Source organism: Trachemys scripta, chromosome 12 (assembly GCF_013100865.1).
Source record: "Trachemys scripta elegans isolate TJP31775 chromosome 12, CAS_Tse_1.0, whole genome shotgun sequence".
Lineage (NCBI taxonomy): Eukaryota > Metazoa > Chordata > Testudines > Emydidae > Trachemys > Trachemys scripta.
Window position 1 is genome coordinate 29,476,617 of NC_048309.1, and position 23,540 is coordinate 29,500,156.

A 23,540-nucleotide genomic window follows, 5' to 3' on the forward strand; every position below is an offset into this window, starting at 1 on the left:
TTTCTGTGAGTGCCAGGGGGCTCCATTTCCCCTTCCACTAGCTCCCCATTTACAGAGAGCCAGAGCAGTACCTGCAGCAGGGAGCGGGAGTTGCTGGTGGCCTCAGAGGCACAGGCCCTGCAGCGCCTCGGGCACCTGGCGCAAGTGCCGCATGATACGGAGCTGGCGCATCACATTGGCCGTGACGTCCTCATGCTGCAAGGGAACAAGAACCTGTCTGAGACTCAGACGCCTCCGAGGAATCAGGGGGGATTAACGGCCCCTGGAACCAGCAGCATTTCCACCCAGCCCCTGCCCACCTCTGAGGGATGGATTCCCCCTCCTGACCCCCAGGATGGAGTCTTGTTGTCCTTCCTAGTGACCTCCAGTGGCAACCCCCCTCCTTGTACGGGGAGCTCCTGCCACCTCCCCCTCAGTGCCCCTGACAGCTGTTCCACCTCCAATCCACAGCTCAAGTTCTCAGACCCCTCTCCTCCAGCCCCACCCAGGTTGGGTAGGGAGGGGACTGTAGCGGGGGGGGGGCGCAGGAGGGATTCTGGCAGCAGTGAAGTGGGATGTGGGGAGGTTGAGACCTTTCCCCAAGTCACCCCAGCCACTAATGCTGAAGCCGCAGGATGGTAGCCCTGGTGAATGGGACGGATCGGCAGCCCCTGCTGACTGAATCCTCCTGTTCTCTCCAGTGCCGGGCCGGCTTTAGGAAGGGCGGGGCCCAATTCGAACATTTTTGGCGGGGCCCTGGCAGGGATGACTAACAAAAAAAATAATGTAAAAAAAAGCCTTTCATTTCTTCCATGTATTTACTTTCCAGAACTATATAAATAATAAAATTATATATTATGTACATTGCATCATATATGCTGTTGATCAGTTATTAATGAGCTCCGTTTCACGTGTGTGGGTCCCCGCCACTCCCTGGGAGTGTGCTAGGGTGACCAGATGTCCTGATTTTATAGGGACAGTCCCGATTTTGGGGTCTTTTTCTTATAGGATCCTATTATCCCCCACCCCCTGTCCCGATTTTTCACACTTGCTGTCTGGTCACCCTAGTGGTGTGCACATGTGTGGGTCCCAGCTGCTCCCTGCCCCCCTCATTGAAGCAGGTGTGCAGGGTTACTGCCCTGGGAACTGCAGGGCACCAGTGGACATGGGGCTGGCTGGAGGCAGGGCAGGGGCTCACTGGAGGTAGGGTCTGGCTTCAGGCAGGGCAAGGGGTGCGGGGCTGGCTGGAGACAGGGGTGTGTGGGGCTGGCTGGCTTTGGGCAGGGCCGCAGGGGGTGCAGTAGGGGTTGCCTGGAGACAGGGCAGAGGGTGCGGCAGAGGCTGGCTGTGGGCAGGGGGTGCAGGGCTGGCGGCAGGCAGGGCAGGGAGGCGGGGCTGGTGGGGGCAGAACAGGGGGGGGGGGGGCTGGAGGTAGGGCAGGGGTGCAGCAGGGGCTGGCTGCGGACAGGGGGTGCAGGGCTGGCTGGAGATGGGGCTGGCTGCGGACAGGGCAGGGGGTGTGGGGCTGGTGCGGGGACGGAGTGCAGCAGAGGCAGCTTTAAATAGCCCCCGAGTCCCCCGCTATCCCAGGGCTCTGGGGGCTATTTAAAGGGCCCAGGGCTCCCCTGCTTCTACCGCCCCGGCCCTTTAAATAGCCGCGGGAGCCCTGGGGAAGCAGCGGGGCTCCAGTGGCTATTTAAAGGGCCGGGGCGGTAGAGGCAGCGGGAGCCCCGGGCTTTTTAAATAGCCCCCAGAGCCCCGCAGCCCTACCCCAGGGCTCCAGCAGTGGGGGGCTGGTAGCAATTTAAAGGGCCTGGGGCTCCGGCCCCTGCTGGGAGCCCTAGGTCCTTTACATTGCCCCCTGGGGAAGCCGGGCCACCCTGGTACAGCGCACCGGCTCTTGCCGGTACACTGTACCGGGGCTTGGGCCCGGGGCCCGATTCAGAGCCGCAGGGAGAGGAACCCTGAGGAGTGGGGGCTGGGTGGGTACTGGGAGTTCCTCCTGAAGGGACGGGGGTTGGCCAAAGTCACTCAGCCCCGGGGTGTGGGAGGAGGACTGGCTGAGGGCACTCAGAGCCCCAGGAAGTGGGGGGGGGGCTGAGGGGAGGGACTGGCCAGGGGCACTCAGAGCTCGGGGGAGGGGCTGTCCAGGGGGCCACTCACAGCCCCAGGAGGTGGGTGTGGGAGGGGCATACAGGATTTCAGGAATTCCCTGGCAGTGAAGAGCTGCTGGCGGCAGGGAGGAGCCAGCCGTGACAATCCCCACTTGGGATCCCTGGCTGGGCTAGTGGCTATGGGGGCCCGTGGCCAAGCTGCAGCGGAAGGTGACCTGAAGGAAATGCCTCGGCCTCAGCCTCCTGTTAGGAAGGGCCTGGGCCAGACAATGACCCACCGCGCAGTGTCCCAGCTCCCTGCCCCACACCTGCGGGGCACGGCCCCTCCTCTGTAGGGAGGTTGGCATGTACCTTAGTGCCGCTTCCTCCATCCCCAAAGGCCTCTCCCAGCCAGTCTTTGGCAACCCCTGATGTTCAATACGCACATTACCCTGCTGTGACATACCGGGGGGGCGACCCCTTGGGGATGGGGGGGCTGTCAGACAGCTGGGCAATTTAACCCGGCTGGGCCGGGGTGACTGTCTCCCTGGAGCTGGGGTCTCAGCCCAGGTGTCTCTCTGCCCTTCCCCCCATTTGCCCCCGGGTGAGGTGGGAGCGCCCCACTTTGCGTTCCAGCCCCATATTCGCACCCACAAGTGCTGGTGGGTTCCAATCCCAGCTGAACACGCCCACCCGGCCCTAGTGCGGAGCAGAAGGGCCCAGCGCTGCCCCAAAGACCCTCTGGCTCTCCGAGCCCGCTCTTACCCATCACCGCAGCACGTCTGGCCCAGGCTGAACGCTGCTGCTCTGTGCAGAGAGGCTGGCACTTCTCGCTCCTGCCGTATGAGGGGCAGGTGCTGCTACCGACTGCTCCCCCTAACCCCCGCCCTGCTGCGCTCTGGGGATGCTGCCCTGCTGTCGAGCTCTCAGGGATCTTGAACTGGAATTTGTTTGGAGAGAAACTGCTACGGAGCCTTATCAACCCCGAGCAGAGAGTACCTGGGAACCTGCCTGGGTCGGGCGGGTCTGGTACAGCCTCCCCCAGATAAGGCTCTTCCCTGGACCTGCCACCCATTGGAATCTGGAACGATTCCCTCCGAGGTAACACCCGGGGCAGGCAGGGCAGGGCAGGGCACGGCCTGCTCCCCTGGAGCGTTAGGGCTTTCAGGAGTCAGAGGTATCAGCGGAGCAGGTTGTACGTTAAAGCAGCGAAGGCAGTTGGGGGGGCAGAGGAATTGGGTGCTTTGCCATTGCACTTGATCAGCTCAATTTGAAAATTCTTTCAAAGGAAATCCAGATGTATACATCTGACTGGGGTACATGTACACACATACACACGCACACTCATGTGCACATACACGTACACACATACATACACACATGTACACATACACATATATACAGACGTGCACATACACGCACACACGCTGTCCCTGGAGCGCCCCAGGATGCGACTGACAGGGTGGCTGGCTATTATGGAGGCACAAAGAGGTTGGGAGAAAATAATCAAGAAGAACTTTTGCTGAAAATGCAAACCTAAGCTGGAAATCTGTGCAGGGCTGGGCTCAGCGAAAATGATCTTTTGAGCTGCTCTTATTAACCCTGGTCCTGTACTTCCTGGTTTGCGTCGGACCCAGGCAGGAGACTGGGCTGCTGTCAGCTGTAGAAGCCATTGGAATGAGCCAGGTCGGAATGAGCCAGGCCCTCAGAGCCTTCTGCCACCAATCGCCCCAGCAGTCACTGATCCACACCAAACCACGTCCTTCCAGTCAGGCAGTTTCATATGCATATGTCAAACCCTTGGTTTGCCACTCAGACACCACGGTGATGGGCACAGTAAGGACCGAGAGACGCTAAACAGGCAGACAGACAAGGAAATAGTGGCCCTGCCTACAGGTGTGTGTGTGGTGCAAACGGATGAACACCAATTGCTGGCTGAAGGCACAACCTTAATTCCCGCATCTCCTGTCTGTCAGCTATCGTTCGCTTGGCAGCCTGAGCTCCGATTTCTAACGCAGCGTTTTGCTCTGGCCTATTGTGGTTCTCATGTCCGGGGGCGCCTTGGCCCCTGGTATCAGGAGCGGTGCTAAGGAGGCTGCTTTTCAAAGGTCCTTAAGTAGGGTTGTCAACTTTCTACTTGCACAAAACCAAACGCCCTTGACCCAACCCCTTTCATGCCCTTCCCCAAGGCCCCACCCCCACTCACTCCAGCCCAGCCCACCTCCCTCAGTCGCTCGCTCTCACACCCTCACTCACTTTCACTGGGCTGGGGCTGGGGGTTGGAGTGCAGGGAGGGGTGAGGGCTCCGGTGGGGATGCGGGCTCTGGGATTGGGCTGGACATTAGGGGTTTGGGGTGCCAGAGGGGGATCCGGGCTGGGACAGAGGGTTGGGGTGCAGACTCTGGGAGGGAGTTTGGGTGCGGAAGGGGGCTCAGGGCTGGGGTAGGGGATTGGGGTGCGGGTGTGGATGTGGGGTCTAGGAGGGATTAGGGTACAGGAGGGGGTTCCGACCTGGGGCAGGGGGTTGGGGTGCCGGGTGTGAGGTCTGGGAGGGAATTTGGGTGTGGGAGGGGGTTCCGACCTGGGGCAGGGTTTCTGAGTGCGAGCTCCGGTCAGGCAGCGCTTACCTCAGCCGGCTCCTGGTCAACGGCACACCGGCGCTAAGGCAGGCTCCCTGCCTGTCCTGGCTCCGCAGGGCTCCCAGAAGTGGCCAGCACGTCCCTGCAGCCCCTAGGAGGAGGCATGGCCAGGCAGCATTGTGTGCTGCCTGCGCCCACAGGCCCTGCAGCTCCCATTGGCCATGGTTCCCAGCCAATGGGAGCTGCAGAGCCGGCACTCGGGATGAGGCCATCGCGTGGAGCTTCCTGATCGCCCCTGCGCCTAGGGACTGCAGGGACGTGCCGGCCACTTCCGGGAGCCCCGCGGAGCCAGGGCAGGAAGGGAGCCTGCCTTAGCCCCGCTGCGCCACCGACCAACCAGACTTTTAATGGCCCGGTGGACGGTGCTGACCGGAGCTGCCAGGGTCTCTTTTCGAGCAGGCGTTCTGGTCGAAAACCTGACACCTGCCAACCCTGTGTCGAAGGCCCTGATTTGTGAGTGAGCTAAGCCTCCAGCCTTCTGCGCTAAATGAGATCCTTTAACCTTTTCCTGCACCCCATCCCCACCCCACCCCCTTTACCTGCTTCATCTGCCCGTTGTGGGGTGTTGTGACCCTAGAGCATGAGTTCCCTGCCACAGAAGGCAGGCAAACTGACGGCGGGATTGTCTCATGAAAGGTGGGTCACAGTCAGCCTGGCTCAAAAGCACTGCAAGGACTTTAGGTGAGCAATACTCTAGAAGACATGAGAGTATCTTGTTAATCAAGTCTAGGCTCTAGAATGCCTGGTATGACTTTATTTCATATGTAGCCATTCGTTTCCAATAGTTCTACTTGCTATCACTTGAATCTCTGGCCTTTGTTGAACACACTTCTACTTTGTTTGACTATAAACGTATCTAAGTGCTGTGAGTTAAGTGGAGCGGTGACCTGAGGTGGAACTGGTAAGCTGGGGTGGATCTGCTTCTTTGGAAGCAGGGAATCTGTGAATGCTGTGAGTGTCCAGTGGCATAGGGGCTGGGCACTGCAGGGAGAAGCTTGGAGGGGTCGAGGTGTGCCAGTCACTGACCCACAGAGTGACAGTGAGACCTGCAGGGTCTTGAGGGCAGCGCTTGTGTTGCTGTGGCTGATGGAGTTGGAGAGCTGACCCCTGGCAGGCACAGACAAGACTTCCTCATGCTAGGGTGGGAGGTAGCGAGGTGCCTCACAGCCCTGGGTACCCCAGGAAGCGACACACCAGTCACAGCTCAGACAACTGTACCTATATTCCCCCTCTATGGTACACGAGGGCCCCCACTTCTAGGCTCCCGGCTCACAGCTGTCACCTCTCCTGGGCGGAGAGCCATGTCTCTCTCCCTCCTGAGCAGGATGGTCCCAGGCTGCACAGTTCCCTGCCTGCACTGTGAGATCCTCAGCAAGCCAGATGGCTTAAAAGCCAGCATCTGCACTTTGCTCACTCTTCAGAGGCTGTGAACAGAGAAATTGTCCAGTTACAAGTCACCACACGGGCCTTCCTAAGCTAGCACAATTATTCTTAAGGTGACAGCATCACAGAGAAACCGCATTAAAACAATATAAGAACCTACATGCATGCTAGAAAGCTTTCCAGCGGTCACCCCCTGACCCCAACCTCAGGTTCTGGCTGGTGATCAATCCAGCACACCCCACGCAGGTGGTTGTTGGTGGTTACAAGTCAATCACAGCTTTAGCTCAGAACAAGAACAATCAGGTACAGTTCATTTCCCCCCTCTACATAGCTTGGGCCTTTCATCTTGTCCTCAAGGACAGGTTCCAGGAACAGGCAATCAGCAGACAATGGCTCTCTGCTCAGGGCGCAACTCCCAAAGAGTCCGGAGGTGGAATTATGCATTCACCTGCCCCAGCTATTTCCTAGGAAAAATACCTAACTTTGTTTGTCCCAAAAGTTTCCTCTTGTCTGGCACATCGTTTAAAACAGTTCTTTGAAGCTCACACATTCCCAGGGTTTACAGTGGCCACCTCCCCTCTAGGGAAGTTACAGCCAATCCCACAATTGTATGTGAACTTTGCATTTAATACAACAGATTCCAGACATCCTTACACATCAGTCAGGTTTGTCAAGGGTCCTGCAGGGAACTGCCCTGTCGTTACAACGCCCTTTGCCCAAGAGCAGCCCTCCTGCATTGGAAATGTTTGTCTGAACGCAATGGGTATTGGTTGCCCAGGATTGGTGGGTACAAAGAGTCGTTTGTATCACATGACGGTGCCCACTAAAATCCTACCTGGAGCCACACGCTGACTTTCCTCCAAGAGACCGACTAGGCCCCCAGAGCAGCCCTGCGCCTCATGCTGCTCCCTACTAGTGACCTCTGTGCAGTGGTTGGGATCTTCCACACTGTGGAAGTTTTTGATCCTCTGTCAGCTTCGGTCATCTGGAAGGGGCCCGGATCCCTGCGTGGGAACTGGAGGGCAGAAAGACAGCGAGAGAGCTGACCACTGCTGCTCTCCTCCCCACACACATCAAGGGTGGATTGGATTCTCGCTGCTTTCCATGAGGAGTACAAGGGCAGGGACTGTGCCTGGGTTTATAAGTCCCTCCACTTCCCGGGACACAGCACCAGAGTTGCAAAATGAGGACGTGCCATTGCTGTAGGCTTGGTGTGTCTGGCCAGGATTCTCTTCACTCTGGACGAGGGTCCCCAATCAGGGAGCGCTGGGGGCTATAGTTTCTTATTTAAGAAAACACCTAAGCAAGTTGGACGGTTCTGTCCACTCCAGCAAGTGTCCCCTGCTCTGTGCAAGGCCTGTCCCTGCCCAAAGTCAGGGAAACACGCCAGGCAATGCTAGGCACCAAACCTGGGGGGGTCAAGCTGCTTGTTAGCTTTCTATACCATGTGGGATCTCTTTGTCTGCTCTGCTCACTCCTGGGGCCTTTGACATGGCCGGGGTCACCATATCAGTGTAGTGAGGATAGAGCCATAACTATATATAGCCTCTCCGTCTAGCCAGCCTCCATGGAGATTACACAGATTAGGGACTTTCTCCACAGAGAGGAGCTGTTTGGGGGCAATATCCCCCTTTAGTGAACTGTCTTCCAACCAGCCAGCGAGGCTCCGGGCTCCGAGGGCAGGTGGAAAGGCCCCCACTTGGGGAGGAAAGGCTTCATGTTGCTGACAGCCGACCTTGTGCTCAGATTTATCGTTGCCTAGTTTGAGCAGTGGATGACGCAGCATTTCTGCAGCCCCTGGAACTGCCCCGATGGACTCCGGCGTGGGCCTTACCTGCCCGCTGGAATGGACATATCTGGCTGGAGTGACAGCACTCGGCTGCTTCCCCTGCTCAACCTCTCCGCCTGCCCCTGCCCCCTCTCCGCCCGCACTAGTACGGGATGAGTTACACACCCACTGAAAGTCAAGAACACAGATGCCGAGAGGGCTTAACAGCCAGATTCCATGCTCAGCATGAGAGAGGGAAGGCTGAATCCTGTGGAACCCCTCGCTGCGCCGCGCAGGGTCCATGCTGGCCGACAAGGCCCCTGTCAAGAAGCCAGCAGCAGGCAGGATGCTGGACTGAGGCTGCAGGGTGTGTTGGTTACAGTGAAAGAAGAAAACGTGATGGTGGAGGCCTGGGCCCACGTGGGGAAGTGGAAGGGGGTCTGTGGCGCTTGCTCTGCAGTGCTCCTCTCAGGGGAATGGTCGCTTGCACCGACGGGGCGTGGCAGATCCCGGCTCTGAGTGGCCCAGCACCCTGCCGGACCACGGGCTTGAATGCTGTCATTCCCCATCACAAGTGGTGGAAAGCAGAGAGTCTCATTTCATCAAGGAAGGCTCCTTCCTGGGTGGTAACTGCCTCCGCTTGTGCCAGGGGCTACACTGGTTGCTCAGCAGAGGTGCCAGCTCAGCTGCTGGCAGTCAGGGGAGCTTAAAGCCACCCCTAGCAGCACCTCCCCTTCCCACACCAGGTGGTGAGAGGCCTGTGTGCTGCACCAAGCATACTGTTCACACGGGTTCAGCTCAGACAGCCACTCTCTCTGCCCTCACGGACTCCCGAGAAGCAGCACCTCTGCTTGCTATCTTTGCACAGTTGCTGCGTCTCCCCTCAGCCCTCCTGCCCCACCCTCCAAGCTCCTTGCAACCATTGCATTACTAGTAAAGCACAGATGACATTCAAAATGATGGGACTCCTCTGGCCCTTCCTTTGCACTAAGACCCAGTATGATGGTGAGGACGAAAACACAGCCCTGGACCCTCAGCTGGATCTCTCCATCAGTCCCTGCTAGCCTTTCTCCAAGGTGCCCCATCTTCCATTTCTAGCACCCTGATCCTCTCTGCTCTGCGCTTGCTGGAGGATCCCATGCCTAGAGCATGTGCCAGACGCTATGTTAGTGCCCATACAGCGCACATCACCGAAGGCCAGTACACCCATGTGTTGTTCTACCCCCGCCAGGCTCTCCTCCCTTTGTCATCCCTGACTTCCCTGCTGGGCCCTGCCCTGCTCCCCAGACAGTTATCACCAGCCCCAAGGGGAAGTGATGCATTCAACAGCTGTAAACCACAAGTTCCTTAGCATGTGGCTGAACCAGCCAGAGAGGAAAGTGTGTTTATTTCCTCTCAAGGAGCACTTGCTCCAGCACAGCCGACCAAACTGCTCTGAACAAGATTACAGCAGTGGCTCTCAACCTTTCCAGACTACTCTACCCCTCTGATTTGTCTTGTGTACCCCCAAGTTTCACCTCACTTAGAAACGTCTTGCTTACAAAATCAGACCTAAAAATATAAAAATGTCCCAGCGCACTATTACTGAAACATTGCTTACTTTCTCGTTTTTACCATATAATTATAAAATAAATCAATTGGAATATAAATATTGCACTTACATTTCAGTGTATAGTACATAGAACAGTATAAACAAGTCATTTTATGAAATTTTAGTTTGTACTGATTTCACTGGTGTTTTTTCTGTAGCCTGTCCTGTTGTAAAACTAGGCAAATATCTGGATGAGTGGATGTATCCCCTGGAACACCTCTGCATATCCCCAGGAGTGCAAGTACCCCTGGTTGAGAACTACTGGATTACAGTTTACAAACCAAATCTAGCAGAGGATTTCCCCTGGTGAGTTATACTGGACTCTGTATCCGAGCCGGAGAGCAAGGCTTTGCCAGGCTGCCCACCGTGGGAAACAGCATCACTGCTCTAGGCTTTGGCGATGCTTTGGTGGAGAATATAAACATCCCTCAGGCTCCAGCACGACCACCACAGCGGGCCGTGGCCATCAAGCCCTGTGTCTGCCTGCTAGTGGAACGGCTGCCACCTGCGCTTCCTTCCCTTGCTAACCGCTTTCTTTGTTGCAGGTCATCGGGGCACTAAGACGAGGGTCGGGTGAGGGGAAGACACACGTGCTCCCAGACGGACAAACGTAATGACAGGGGCCGCGCGAGCCAGCAGCAGAGCGTTCTCCTGCTGAGAGCTCTGGGGCGTGGTGGCCTGTCAGCCTCTGAGGGTGGGTCAATGAAAAAGGCCTGCCCTGTTGGAAAGGGTAAGCCCTGACTTCAGGCTGCAGGAGGCAGGGATCAGCATGTGATCATCACCTCCACTGCTTCCAGCCTCAGCCTGGAAATAACATCCTGATGAGTGCCCCACAAGGACAGGCGGCCACAGCCAGCACCCAGCAGGGAGGGTTCCCCACCACCCCAGAGGCCCAAGATCCCAGGCTGCCTCACGGGAGCCGTTTTCAGCATGGATGGTGACGGTGCCCAGGATTATGAGCCCAGGGAGTCCCAGTGCAGCCCAGACTAGTACTCAGCTCAGACAGGGGCCTGGGGCCAGGGAATGGGCCTGTACAGCAGTATGATGCCTAACTCACCCCGTCCCCAGACACACACCCAGGGACATGCACACGTGAATCGTGTGTTGGGGATGGGCACTGCTTGTCCCCAAGGACAGACATAAAAAGCACAGCTATGCTCGCTCCCTGTTCACACCAGACCTAAGAGCTGGAGACAGCGATGCCAGACCCAGATAGGAGACCTCTCTGAAACATAAGCCCAGATAGGAACCTCACTCGTAATTAAATCACAGACTGAATACTTGGCACTAAGCTGCATGAACAACAGTGGGACAGTGGCCCACCATACACTCATGCTAGTAACATAAGAACGGTCATACTGGGTCAGACCAGAAGTCCATTTAGCCCAGTATACTGTCTTCTGACAGTGGCCAATGCCAGGTGCCCCAGAGGGAATGAACACAACAGGTAATCATCAAGTGATCCATCCCCTGTTGCCCATTCCCAGTTTCTGGCAAACAGAGGCTAGGTACACCATCCGTACCCATCCTGGCTATTAGCCATTGATGGACCAATCCTCCATGAATTTATCTAGTTCTTTTTTGAACCCTGTTATAGTCTTGGCCTTCACAACATCCTCTGGCAAGGAGTTCCACAGGTTGACTGTGTGTTCTGTGAAGAAATACTTCCTTTTGTTTGTTTTAAACCTGCTGCCTATTAACTTAATTTGGTGACCCCTAGTACTTGTGTTAGAAGAAGGAGTAAATAACACTTCCTTATTTATTTTCTCAACACCAGTCATGATTTTATAAACCTCTGTCATATCCCCCCTTAGTCTCTTTTCCAAGCTGAAAAGTCCCAGCTTTATTAATATCTCCTCATATGGAAGCTGTTCCATACCCCTAATCATTTTCGTTGCCCTTTTCTGAACTTTTCCAACTCCAATATATCTTTTTTTGAGATGGGGCGACCACATCTGCACACAGTATTCAAGATGTGGGCATACCATGGATTTATATAGAGGCAATATGATATTTTCTGTCTTATCATCTATCCCTTTCTTAATGATTCCCAACATTCTGTTCGCTTTTTTGACTGCCGCTGCACATTAGTGGATGTTTTCAGAGAACTATCCACAATGACTCCAAGATCTCTTTCTTGAGTGGTAACAGCTAATTTAGACCCCATCATTTTATATGTATAGTTGAGATTATGTTTTCCAATTTGCATTGCTTTGCATTTATCAACATTGAATTTCACCTGCCATTTTGTTGCCCAGTCACCCAGTTTTGTGAGATCCTTTTGTAGCTCTTCGCAGTCTGCTTAGGACTTAACTATCCTGAGTCATTTTGTATCATCAGCAAATTTTGCCACCTCACTGTTTACTCCTTTTTCCAGATCATTTATGAATATGTTGACTAGGACTGGGCACGGTACAGAGCCCTGGGGGACACCACTATTTATCTCTCTCCATTCTGAAAACTGACCATTTATTCCTACCTTTTGTTTCCTATCTTTTAACCAGTTACCAATCCATGAAAGGGCCTTCCCTCTTATCTTAACAAACTATGGTTACTGCTGACATGGGCAGCATTGAACCAGTAATTCAGCAGTGAAGTCTCCAGGTCACATTTCCAGTCCCAGAGTCAACCGGTTCCCCTGGACTAGTGTATTGCTAATGGAATACTGGCATCGTGCACTGCCATCTAGTGGGAGCAGAGTTCATGGCCACACAATGAGCTTACCCTACAGCTTCTCTGGGGTTGATAGACCAACAGATGCTTCACCTGATGATGCGAGCATATGGGCCAGAAGATAACGGAAATGATGGTCAGATTTCAAAACAATCCTCTCTCTGCACGCCCCAGATACCAGTCGATGCCTACAACAGCATTGGCCCCTCTTGTGTGTTAACAACAGTGACTTTAACTAGGGATGTAAATACCGTTTAAAAAGTTAACTGTTTAAACGATTTAAAATATTTCATTTAAACGGTTAACTGATTAAAGGGCCGGCTGGCCAGCATGGCTGGGGCAGCGGCTGCTTCGGCCGGCGTGGTGGGGGCTGCTGTGGCTGGGATCGGCGGGCCGGCCGGCGCGGGGCTGCTGGGGCCGGCCAGCTGGCTGGCCTGGGGGTTAAATGTTAAGGTGGGGTAACCAGTAAGACTAATGCTTACCGGTTAACATTTTACATCCCTAACTTTAACATTGAATTCTTCCAGCCCCCAGTTCCAAAAGGACTCTGGGGTCCTAGATGAAAATCAAACAGTCACAAAAAGCCACATCTCCCCAGTGCCCACTCAGAGAGTGATAGAGCTGGTGAGGTGCTCCCCACCATGCCAGGCGCTAAGCCTGCTGCCACTGCGCACTCCCAAATCCTGCTGGTCACAGAGATGAGCAAGGACCTCTTTGCTGTACCAAATGCCCTGCCACTGCATTGCCCTGGGCCCCTAGGCCTAGGGGGAGTGAGGGGCTGACTGAGAGGCTTCCCCTCCATCCTGCTGTCAGAGATGGGCAACCAGCCGTTACCCAGGGAGTGGGACTACATCTGAATGGGTGCTCATTTGACTATGCAGATGTGGAAAGTGGGGTGCCACTTCCTGGCCAGCAGGACCTGGGAGTGCTGCAGCAGCTGAGCCATGGGTGGGCTGAGAGCCCTTTGCTCCCCAGATGGCGCAGCCTGGTGTCCTCAGCCCGGGAGGCAGGAGCTCCTCACTCCTCAGGCAGCAGTACGAGCACTGCAGAAGCTGCACGCTCAGCTTCTCCTGGGCTGGGAGCATCTTGTTTCCCAGGCCAGTGGGGGTCTAGCTCCATTTTATGGGTAAGGAAATGGAGGCACAGAAAGGTACCTCAGGTGCCCGGCTGCCCTTGCTGGCCAATGCACCATGGCCTTGTCCCCTCCCCGCTTTACAGGAAGGAGAGTGCTATTGTGCCTGGCCCTTGTGCAGTGAGTAAAAAGGGAGCTGGGGTGGGCCTTTCCCCCTCTGCACACCCACACAGGGGCTAGACACCACCTGCCCCCTAGCGTCATTCCTGAGGCACACAGGGAACCTGAGCCCAGATCAGAACCCTGCAGTTCCCAGCCCTTTTGCTCTGTATACAGCTGTAGCGCCCCACACCCCGTTGTGTGAGCTGCTGTTCAGCCAGTCGCTGCCCCAGGGAGTTTACAATCTAATTAAAACAAGCCCCGATGAGTGAGCGTAGCAAAGGGAAGGGAGAACGAGGGGACCTGTAATGGGATAGGATTTTACAAAGGCTAATAATACACATCTGATTTGGAGGCTGGGAACCATTGTTTTTTATGTATCAGTATCGATGGGCTTCGTCCTCTCACGTTCGGTCCATCACACTTCACTGCTTCACCTCGGAATAATCAGCTTTGCTGAGCGCTTTATTGGAGAGTCTCTATTTAACAGGCCCAGGTTCTTAGGCATAAATGATCACTTCTGCCATTTTGAGCTCTTGCTTCTTGTTTTCACTCAGCGCCCCTCCCACCGGCAGGCCACACTGAGCTTTGCCTTCCCAGGCAGCCTGCTCGTTCCGCTGGTCTTTTCCAGCCACAATGGTTTTGTGAAAAATCCTAAAGAAAAGAAACAAGAGTTAGTGGGAATAGAAAAACTGCCTCGCTACTCTCAGTAAGGGGCTCCCCTGTTAGGGGAAGGCAGAGGATCGCTGTGCTGTTCCTACACGGGTCTGGTTTGTCAGTGAATTACACTTTAAGCTTTACATTTCAAACAGTCCTTTTGCTTGTTTGCTGAGTATGGGTATCACTAGTAAACAGAGAGGGCAGGGAAAGGGCCAGGAGGGAACATCTTTCAGCAGATAAGTGTCCAGCTCCAAAACGCTGCTAAATGGAAGAAGACACTGTTGTTGAGGTTGGGTGAAACCTCGTTGCAGCTGGTGGGTAAAACTGCTGCCTTTTACTCAGGGCTTGCCTTCACATACAGCCAGGGCCAGCTCCAGCTTTTTTGCCGCCCCAAGCAGCGAAGAAAAAAAAAAAAAAAACAGCCGATCAGCAGCACTTCAGTGGCAGCTCAATTGCGCTGCTTCATTCTTTGGCGGCGGGACCTTCACTCCCTCTCTTCCTCTTCGGCAGCACTTCGGCAGCAGCTCAAAGAGGAAGAGAGGGACTGAGGGACCCGCCGCCAAAGACCTGGACGTGCCACCTCTTTCTATTGGCCGCCCCAAGCACCTGCTTCCTTCACTGGTGCCTGGAGCCAGCCCAGCGTACAGCACCACAGCACCAGTGCAGCTGCGCCTATCACACTTTCAGTAAAGACGCTATTATGCCAATTGGAGAGTTTCTCCCGTCAGCGCAGTCAATCCACCTCCCCGAGAAGTGGTAACTACATTGATGGCAGAAGCTCTGCTGTTGACATAGCGCTGTTTACATGGGGGATTAGGTCAGTATAACTATGTCGATCGGGGGCGTCGATTTCACATCCCTGAGCGACACAGTTATACTGATATAGGTCTGTAGTGTAGACCTGGCCTCAGAATCAGTATAAAAGCCAGAGTCAGACAACACTAGGTGAGATGCAGGAATGTGCTGGAGAGGAGTATCTCAAAAGTACCAATGTAGCATTTTGGATCAGATTGTCTCTGAAAATATAAATCTACACCGTAGCCGTAGTCCCACCTTAACTCTTCCCCTTGTGCGTATGTGTTATGAAAAAAATCTTTAATTATATGACCCCGGCCAGTTGTCCACAGGACCCTGGCTTCATTCAGTGCACAAGTTGGATGTTGTGCAGAGGATGACGCAGGGATACGTAGTGAGTCTGGGTGGAGGTGTGGTGAAGCGGGGAGGGCAGATTCTCTGTTGTCCTGCCTTGTGCCATGTGTAGCTACTAACTCCAGTGCAAAGTTGGTGTAAAATACTCCTAGATCAGAATGAAAGTATTGTACATCCACTTTGTGCTGGCGTAGGTGACTCCACAGGCACAGGGCAATGGAGAACTAGGCCCAAATTCTGTTTGTAATTGGCTAGTTCTTGGTTAGACAGCGCAGAAGCCACCGAACGCGTTATGAGCCTCCATGGTGCTCTGTCCAGAGCCAAATCTGGCGCGTTACAGGTAGAATGTAAGGGGATAGGAGTCTTGATGCTGTCCAGTCGTTGTGTTGTAAATCTCTTAGGGGGTCTTTTCACTGGCTCAAAGTCAAAGATGAATCTCCCAGGGAAGTTGGTAGGCATTGGAGCAGATGACCATACCACCTTAGCGAGCACTGGGTGCCCATTTCAGGGAACGGGACCTGTTTAGTTAGGAAGCAGAGTTCTTTGTTTGACTTGAATTTGTACCATTTGATGGTTTTGATCATGCTGAGATGTTTCATCTCAATGGTGTCTAACTTCTTTTCAATCTTGACAGCAATAGGCCAGGTTTCAGTCCCCTAGCGCAGAACACTGACCACTGAGCATTATATATCCTCAGTTTCATCTCTCTACCAAGCTAGGTGTTCGGTTTGAGAAAGACATTTTTGACAAGACTCCCCCATTACTGACTTCGCTTGTGCAATGCGGACTTCAGGTTCTTTCTCGATGCCCTTCATTATCGACAACAGAGCTGAGGTAGGTGAAATCACTGGCAATATCAACTGGGTGGTTGCCCACTAAGATGTTAGAGGCCACAGCCCAGCGTGTTCCAGATCAGTGACCAGAAGAGTTTTGGGTTTATCCGAATTAGTTTTCAAGCCAATTTTTGCAATTTGCAATTCCCATGATGCAAATATGGCCTACGTGCAAAATTGCACCACTGTAACTGAAATAACATCTGAGCCCTTAGTGGACATAGTGGGCAGCATGTACAGTGGATGAGACAGGCAATGTAGCATAACATTATCAAAAGCACCAAAGTTCTACTGAAAGTCATTTGACCATAGCCTAAGGGTCATGTCAGGGAATGGCTAGAGTTTGCTGTGCTCCGGCTATCCCAGCTAGCATACAGTCTCTTGGGAACTACTGCCAGCTGGTAAGATCAGAGCAGCCCCAGAACTGCCCTGAGAATCTGAGTGCCATAGCTGACTGCACCTTCCCTCCACATCAGAACTTGGCCCAGCAGATAATCTGGGTCTGTGCTATGAAGCATAAGCATGAGGGGGCAGAGTTAAGGGTGTGCATGCAAGACTAACTTTCCCTGATTCTAGAGTGCTGCATTTTACAGCCTCACACTTCTTTTACCATCATTTTTTAAAATGGAATATACTTTAATTGATGGTATCTCTGTACACACATTGCATATATTATGCATATATTCAATGCAAAAATATGTATTGTTAATTCAAGGTTAAGATTGCAAAATCAAGCACTCAGATCAGGAAATTCCAGGAGTTAACTCCTGTGATAGATGCTACAGAAAAAATTAATATCAGGTTGATAGTTTACTGTATTTAATGCAATAATAATTTATGTTTGTACTGTTTCCATGGGATCTGAGGTCCCAAGTAAGTTTTATAAGTTCCATTCAAAGAACTACATTAAGGGGACACAAGAAATGCACAGTAGCTCTGCCCCCTGAGCACTTGCTTTACAAACCCATCTTTATTTACAATCCCGTTCTCAAATTTCCCCCCACTATTGGACACACACATTGCAGGTTGTTAACCACAGTTGTGTTCAAGTGTTCTAACGTTACATTCATTTCAGTCAGATGTTGCGATGGGTTCAGTGAGTCTCACATTTTCGTCTCAGAAATGGCCTATGCGAAGTGCATCGTAAGTACTGTAACGAGTTGGTTCCATTTAGCACCTATCACAGTGTATGGAGGAGGGTGAGGTTGGGAAATAAATGCTCAGAGGGGAGCCCTAGTGATGATGAAATCTTTGCTCTATTTCTGTTGCTGCTGGGCTGACATTATCTGCCGGCGATTTCTGGAGTCTAGTTCTTTTATTCGAGGTATTTCTAAGGATTTGCCCAGGGTGTTCAGAGTTTGGCACGCAGGCTCTTTTGGGCAGTGTAAGTATACATCGGAACAAATAAAAGGGGAAGAAGCAATTTTTTCTTTACACACAATCACGAGGTTAACGCTGCATTAGCTCAGAAACTGCTTTCTACAAAAGTATGCCTACAGCTTGTTATTTGGTTTTCACTTCCCAATATTTCTTTTTAGCAGAAGTTATTTTTGAGGCAACTTTTTAGTTATGTTCCATTCTCAATACAGATTGTTACAAAATTGTATTGATGCCATTCGAACATTATTTTCACACTGCAGCAAATGTTGTTCACTGCAAATGTTTAACATTATGAGAGAGACAAGGTAGGTGAGGGAATATCTTTTATTGGACCAACCTTGTCTCTCTCATATACTGGGATCAATACGGCTACAACACTGCATTTAACACTATGTCATTTTGAGAATTACTGACTGAACTGAAATTGAATCATTTCCAGCTTTGCATCTTTTACTGAAATACCATGTGACAGAGCAAAGGAACATTTAAATGAAATGGATAGATAAACCTTATGTCTAAGGTTGTAAAAAGAAGTGTCATCTTGTATTACTTGAGAACCTGCATGTAATCATGTAATTAAAGAATGTATTAGAAATGCATGCGCCCAATGGGAGAGAGTTTAAGAGTACTTACTTATTATTATTTATGTTATGGTGGAGCTCAGACACTCCAACCAAGATGCCATGGGGATGGACACCGTCCAGACCCACAGTGAGAGACATTCCCTGCTCAAAGCTAGGAAATGCAAGCTATGGCTGCATTAATCAGGATTCACTCCTGCTGGCACACAGAAGTGTAAACTGCACCTCCCTGCCCCAGGGAGCTCTCTATATGCTAGGGGGCATTCACCCCACAGGAAGGCAGAGTTCACACACAGCTTTAGTCTCCAATAGGAACACTATAGACACCATGGCAATGGAGGCTGCTGGGGGGCTGTCGGGGGTGCAGGGCACATGGGGGGGGAATGCTGAATCATTGTACCCCCTTCCCCGCTTCGCCAGAGCTGCCCACTCTTTGAGCTGTGCTACCTGATGCAGCCACCTGCTCCAGCAGACGGGAGATGACAGACACTTCCCACTGCATTCAGTTCACCTCAGACCCAGAAACAATGCAGGGAATTTGAAGAACACCCAGGAAAAGGAGCTGGGTCTCAAGGACTGACTTACAAAGAGTGTAGGCTAAATAGCAACGAAGGAAGGAACATGACAAGTATCTGAAGGATGTAAACACCAAAGAGACAGACTGCCAAGATAAACTGAATCTGACTAGCAAGAGAAATGAGACCTTTTATACTGGTGAATGCAGTTTTGATGGAAGCCTCACAGATTGGGACCTTTAAAATTAGCTTGGACAATGCACTTGAAAATGCATTATAAGAACAACCCTGCCCTGCTGGGGCTGGAGCAGAATAAGGTTTTTCCATCTCTAACTTCTATAGTTCTTCAGACATTCTGCAGGATGCATGTACTGGGGGAATGTTCTGACTTTTGCGGGCACTGAACAAGATCTTTAATGTTATCCAACTGAATGTTTGCATAACTATTTTGAGTTGGTACAAACCTGAATTAGGTCTGGGTCATTTCTCTTTGGAAGCGTAGCTCTATTTTCCTCATACGGGATACTCTGTTCCAGGTAGGGAAGGGGGATTTCTTGAGAACATTTGCACTGGCTCCTATTCCCCAGGCAAGGATCAACTGTAAACCCTCTCTCTATGCTCAAGGAACTCTTGGGTTCTTTCTGCTTTGACTTGAAGCAGTTATAATAGTCATTTGATGTGCCTAGTTTTTGGGTAGCAGCAGGCTGGCAGGATGGGCAATAGTTGGGGTGATATATGGAATACTCTGGTAGTGTTTTCTCTCTCCCACCATGCTCAGAAGGTGTTGCAGCATACATGCCATGTGCACAAACTTGATGCATGGCGTCAACTTCCATATTGCTTCTGATATTCCCGCTTTCACCCATTTCCATTCGCTTCCCTTCTTTTAGGAGTTCATTTGTCACCGTCTTTGCTGGAACACTGTTCTCAAAGTAAGACTGTGTGTTAGTGAACTGCCCCCTTGTGGCTTCTTGCTTGCGTATGTTTTCCAAAGATGAATGAGTTGGAAATACAGATTGGTTACTGTACCAGTATGTTTCATTCATGTTATCTGGTATTTCTCTATGGCAGCACTCCCTTGCTGGCTCAGGTTTGCAGGGTCCCATACCAGTAGCAGGACGGCTTATGGTTTTCTTAGTAACTGACTGGAAAATATCTCCAGTAGGGAAGAGTCCATGTTGTGGCATCTGTCCACATCTGCAAAACATGAGCTTCTTCAGGATGGAGTCTCCAGAAGGAACTGGGGCAGACTCAGAGTCCAGTTTCTCCAACGGTACATTATTAGTGGCCTGAAACATACTCCTCTGCTCTAGTGGCTGTACTAAATTACTGATATTCCCAGTATAAGGAGAATCCAAGGTGTTCAAATTGTCTTCAGGATGAAATGTCCCATCTGCAAGACTCTGACTCTCTCTTTCATCTTGGAGAAATGGGGCAGTCAGACTTCTCCTCTCAGCTGGTAAAGGTGGGCTCAAAAGACCTTCCTCTTTTGTTTCGGGATCATATGCAGTGGAAGAGATCTCTCCTTTACATGGTGACCTCTCATGTTTCTTTTGTGCCCCCGGCCACCCAAAACAAAAGTTCAGAATGCTCTGCATCTTCAAATCCTTTTTTCTTTTGGAAGGAGAGATGTATTGGGTCTCCTCAGTACTGTCTCTATCACTTAGCAGAGACTGTGCAGAAATCCTACGTGTTACACCACCTCTTTTGGATGGTTTTCTGTTAATGCTTAGGGATTTCTCAATGCCAGAATATCTCCGCTTTGGATACAGGTTGACACTCAAGTTAGATAAAGGACCACAATGACACTTAACAGTTTCTGATAAAGGCACGTAATTCAATTTACCTATTTCTGTTTCTTTCACAGTTTTGTAGTGACCAGATTTTTGCTTAAAAGGTTCAATATCCAAAGTCTTTGTGTTGTCAAGGTTGGAAGAGATGTAGGGTTTGTTTATAAATCTTTGATCTCTTTGAGCTTCTTTGGGTTTGGTAGACACGATAGGATGTCTTATGGACCTGCAGACTTTTAATTGATGTTTCTGCTCTTCAAAGGGCTCTTTAATGGATATCCCTTTTCTGTAGGGAATTTTTTTAACACTATAAGAGGTAGAAGGCCAAACTGTATCCTGTGTATCTTCAGAGGACACAAAGAACTGCTTGGCAGACGGGGGTTTAAATATAGAAGATGCTTGTTCTATCTGAGCTCCGGGAATGTCAGAATCAGATGAATCGGTCTGCGTTTCCAGAGGCTGATTGGCTTCAGGACCTGGGATTTGTTGGAGTCCTACCTGCCCAGTAAAAGGAATAGCTTGCTTTCGAGTGTCAGTATCTAAGTGCACAGGATTTGGAACTATAGAAATACGCAACTTGTTAAAATATTGGTTAAGCTCAGGCTCTCTAAGTTTGAAAGCTAAGGCAGGTCTACTTGCATCGCCTCTGACTTTCCTAACCTTTGAAGAACTACTATATTTTGTTTCAGCTCCTGCTAATGAAACAGATGGAACTGAATAACCTGCTTCCAATGCTAGAGATATAACAAGAGTTGATGAACTAATGGGCAAACACCAATGCTTGGAGGTCTGTGGTTTGACAGGTATATCAGTCACTGCTTCCAAAGGACAATGTAAATGTCCATTCACCAGTTCACCAGAAGATAAATCTTGATTGGCAATACTTTCAGTGTTATGAAACACAGCAGCTTTCTTCTTGTCCAGTTTTCTGTTTCTCTGTTCCTTTAATAGTGACCGTTTTGAACATTCACAAACAATACATTCACCAGGGTCTTCCCCTCTACAAGTGAAAGAAGCCTGCACAGCTTTATTGCACTTCGAAGTTGGAGGAGAATCAGCTGGCGGGTGCTTTTGATGTAGCTTATTAACTATGTAGGCTTTCTTAATTGTGAAAACGGCTGGCTCCTGTACTGGTTGCTCAGTAATGAAGAGCTGGGGGCGGTCACTTTGGGAAAGTAAATCCTTTCGAGATGATAATGCAGACCTTGACTGAAGCACTCGTGCTGAACAACTTGCAGATGGGTGATCAATTGTTTGACTTCTGTTAAATGTAGAAGGTGGTATGGATTTTGGTGCCTTTTCTTTTTGGCTACTCCTAGAATATTGTGATTTTTTCCCTTGTAGTAAAAGATAGTCCCTGCCGTTATTTTTTTTGTTGGTTTGATTGTTTCCTGAGACCAGAAAAGCTTCTGTCAAGTCATTGGTGGTTTGGCTTCTTTCCCTCTCTTCTCCCAGGGAATGGTACTGATCATTTGTATCAATGTAAGAATGACGATCACTTTCACTGTCCGAGCCAGTTAAATCTAGAGAGGAAACACTTAGAAGTTATTTTCAACTAAAAATGATTCTTTACAATAGAACACTTACAAAATATATCACAAGGAATCATTATCACTCACAATATTAACTAATGGCAAGATACATTACTATAAAGCAACTGTTCTCAAACTGTGGGTCGTGACCCCAAAGTGGGTCGTGACCCGTTTTAATGGGGTCACCAGAGCTGGCTTAGACTTGGTGGGTCCGGGACTGAAGCTCGAGCCCCAGTGCTCGGGGCCAAAGCCCAAGGACTTCAGCCCTGGGTGGTGGGGCTCAGGTTACCCCTGCCTGGGGCTGAAGCCCCGGGGCTTCAGCTTTGCCGCCCCGCTCGTCCCTCACCAGGGCAGTGGGGCACGGTTTTTGGCCCCTTCTCCTGGGGCGGCATGGCTCAGGCTTCGGTCTCCCCTCCAGGGGTCACACTGTAATTTTTGTTGTCAGAAGGAGATCGTGGTGCAATCAAATTTGAGAATCCGTGCTATAAAGTATCAGCAACAAATTCACCAGAGAGAAACAGATTCATATTAATTTCTTTAATAATTCACTACTTAGTCTTCAAACCAAAACACTGCTGAAAGTTTAGACAAGGTTTTGTAGCCTGACTTTCATTTTACCTTTGCAGCTACAATGGCTATGTGAAAAGCTTGCTTCCCAGGAACAAGAATAAAAATCAGATTCATTTGCAACGTCACACCATGCTGAGTTCTTGCTGGACATAGCACCTAAAATATAAATATATAAGAAGAGGCTTTGAAAAAATAACTCCTCGAAACAGGGAGGTTGATGCCACAGATAGAAAAAATGCTATGTACCTGCCCTCCCTGTGGGAGAGGAGCTGCCCACTCTCACTCCTGCCGTACCCTGTCCATCTCATGTGGGAGAGGCGACATCACCCAGGGCTCCTCCAGCCCCATGGGGAGAGCTGCCCCCTGTGCACCCCAAACCTCACCAGCCCATTGGGAGAGCTTCCCCCTGAGCACCCCAAACCTCACCAGCCCCATGGGGAGAGCTGCCCCCTGTGCACCCCAAACCTCACCAGCCCATTGGGAGAGCTTCCCCCTGAGCACCCCAAACCCTGCCAGCTCCATGGGGAGAGCTGCCTCCTGTGCCCCCCGAACCCTACCAGCTCCATGGGGAGAGCTGCCTCCTGTGCTCCCCGAACCCTACCAGCCCCATGGGGAGAGCTGTCCCCAGGCCCTCCCTGCCCCCTGGGGTCGGGCTCCGCCCCGCTCACCCGCAGGCTCCGCCCCTCCCGTGGCTCATGGCCTCTGCTGCCCACGCGCCCGCCGCTTCCGGGTCCCCGAGGGGATTTGCCTGACGTACGCATGCCTCACAGCGCGGCGGGGTGACGTCACACGGCACTGTGATGGCGTTCCGACGTCAGCCCCCTGTCCCCGGTACTGGCCGGCACCGAGCTCCCGGGGAGGGCCCACGGGCTCCCCCTGCAGCGCCCGGGGACTCTCCGTATCAGGAAGCGGTCCCGTGCCGCTCCCCGCCCCAGTACCGCACGGTCCGCACCCCCCCGGTTCCAGCCTCTCCGCCTGGGACCTCGCCTCTCCCTTGGGTGCTCATCCCCCAGCGGGGGTCTGCAGCCAGCGGGACCCCTCCACGGGTACCAGCCTCCCAAGTCTGGGCCTTGCCCAAGGGACCTCCCTGCCAAGTGGCACCCCCCCTCCCCATGGGCTAAGTGGCACAGTGACCGCCCCGCCTCTCAGACAGGGCCAAACCACTCTGTCTCT

At 51.8% G+C, this 23,540-nt stretch overlaps 1 protein-coding gene across 3 annotated transcripts; it reads right to left on the minus strand.

Annotated features, from left to right (window-relative positions):
- Positions 1-13,711: 13,711 nt before the first annotated feature.
- LOC117886225 lies at positions 13,712-23,406 on the minus strand. Of its 3 annotated transcripts, none has more exons than XM_034787890.1 (4): positions 23,125-23,406; positions 22,416-22,523; positions 18,940-21,788; positions 13,712-14,011 (listed from the first exon to the last, which is right to left on the minus strand). In XM_034787890.1, the coding sequence occupies exons 1-4, from the start codon at positions 23,126-23,128 to the stop codon at positions 13,907-13,909; spliced, it is 3,066 nt and encodes a 1,021-aa protein (XP_034643781.1). In that variant the 5' UTR covers positions 23,129-23,406; the 3' UTR covers positions 13,712-13,906. The 3 variants fall into 3 exon arrangements, with proteins under 3 accessions (XP_034643781.1, XP_034643782.1, XP_034643783.1); XM_034787891.1 differs by lacking the exon at positions 23,125-23,406 and adding an exon at positions 23,036-23,116; XM_034787892.1 differs by lacking the exon at positions 23,125-23,406 and adding an exon at positions 22,614-22,815.
- Between the last annotated feature and the right edge of the window lie 134 nt (positions 23,407-23,540).

Bases quoted from the DNA above. Each gene is read 5' to 3' on its own strand.
- LOC117886225 (XM_034787890.1), bottom strand. The intron at 21,789-22,415 runs GTAAAATGAAAG...TTTCCTCTCTAG, and splicing joins TAGCCATTGTAGCTGCAAAG to ATTTAACTGGCTCGGACAGT. The intron at 14,012-18,939 runs GTTTGTACCAAC...TCTTTTCTTTAG, and splicing joins ATGACCCAGACCTAATTCAG to GATTTTTCACAAAACCATTG.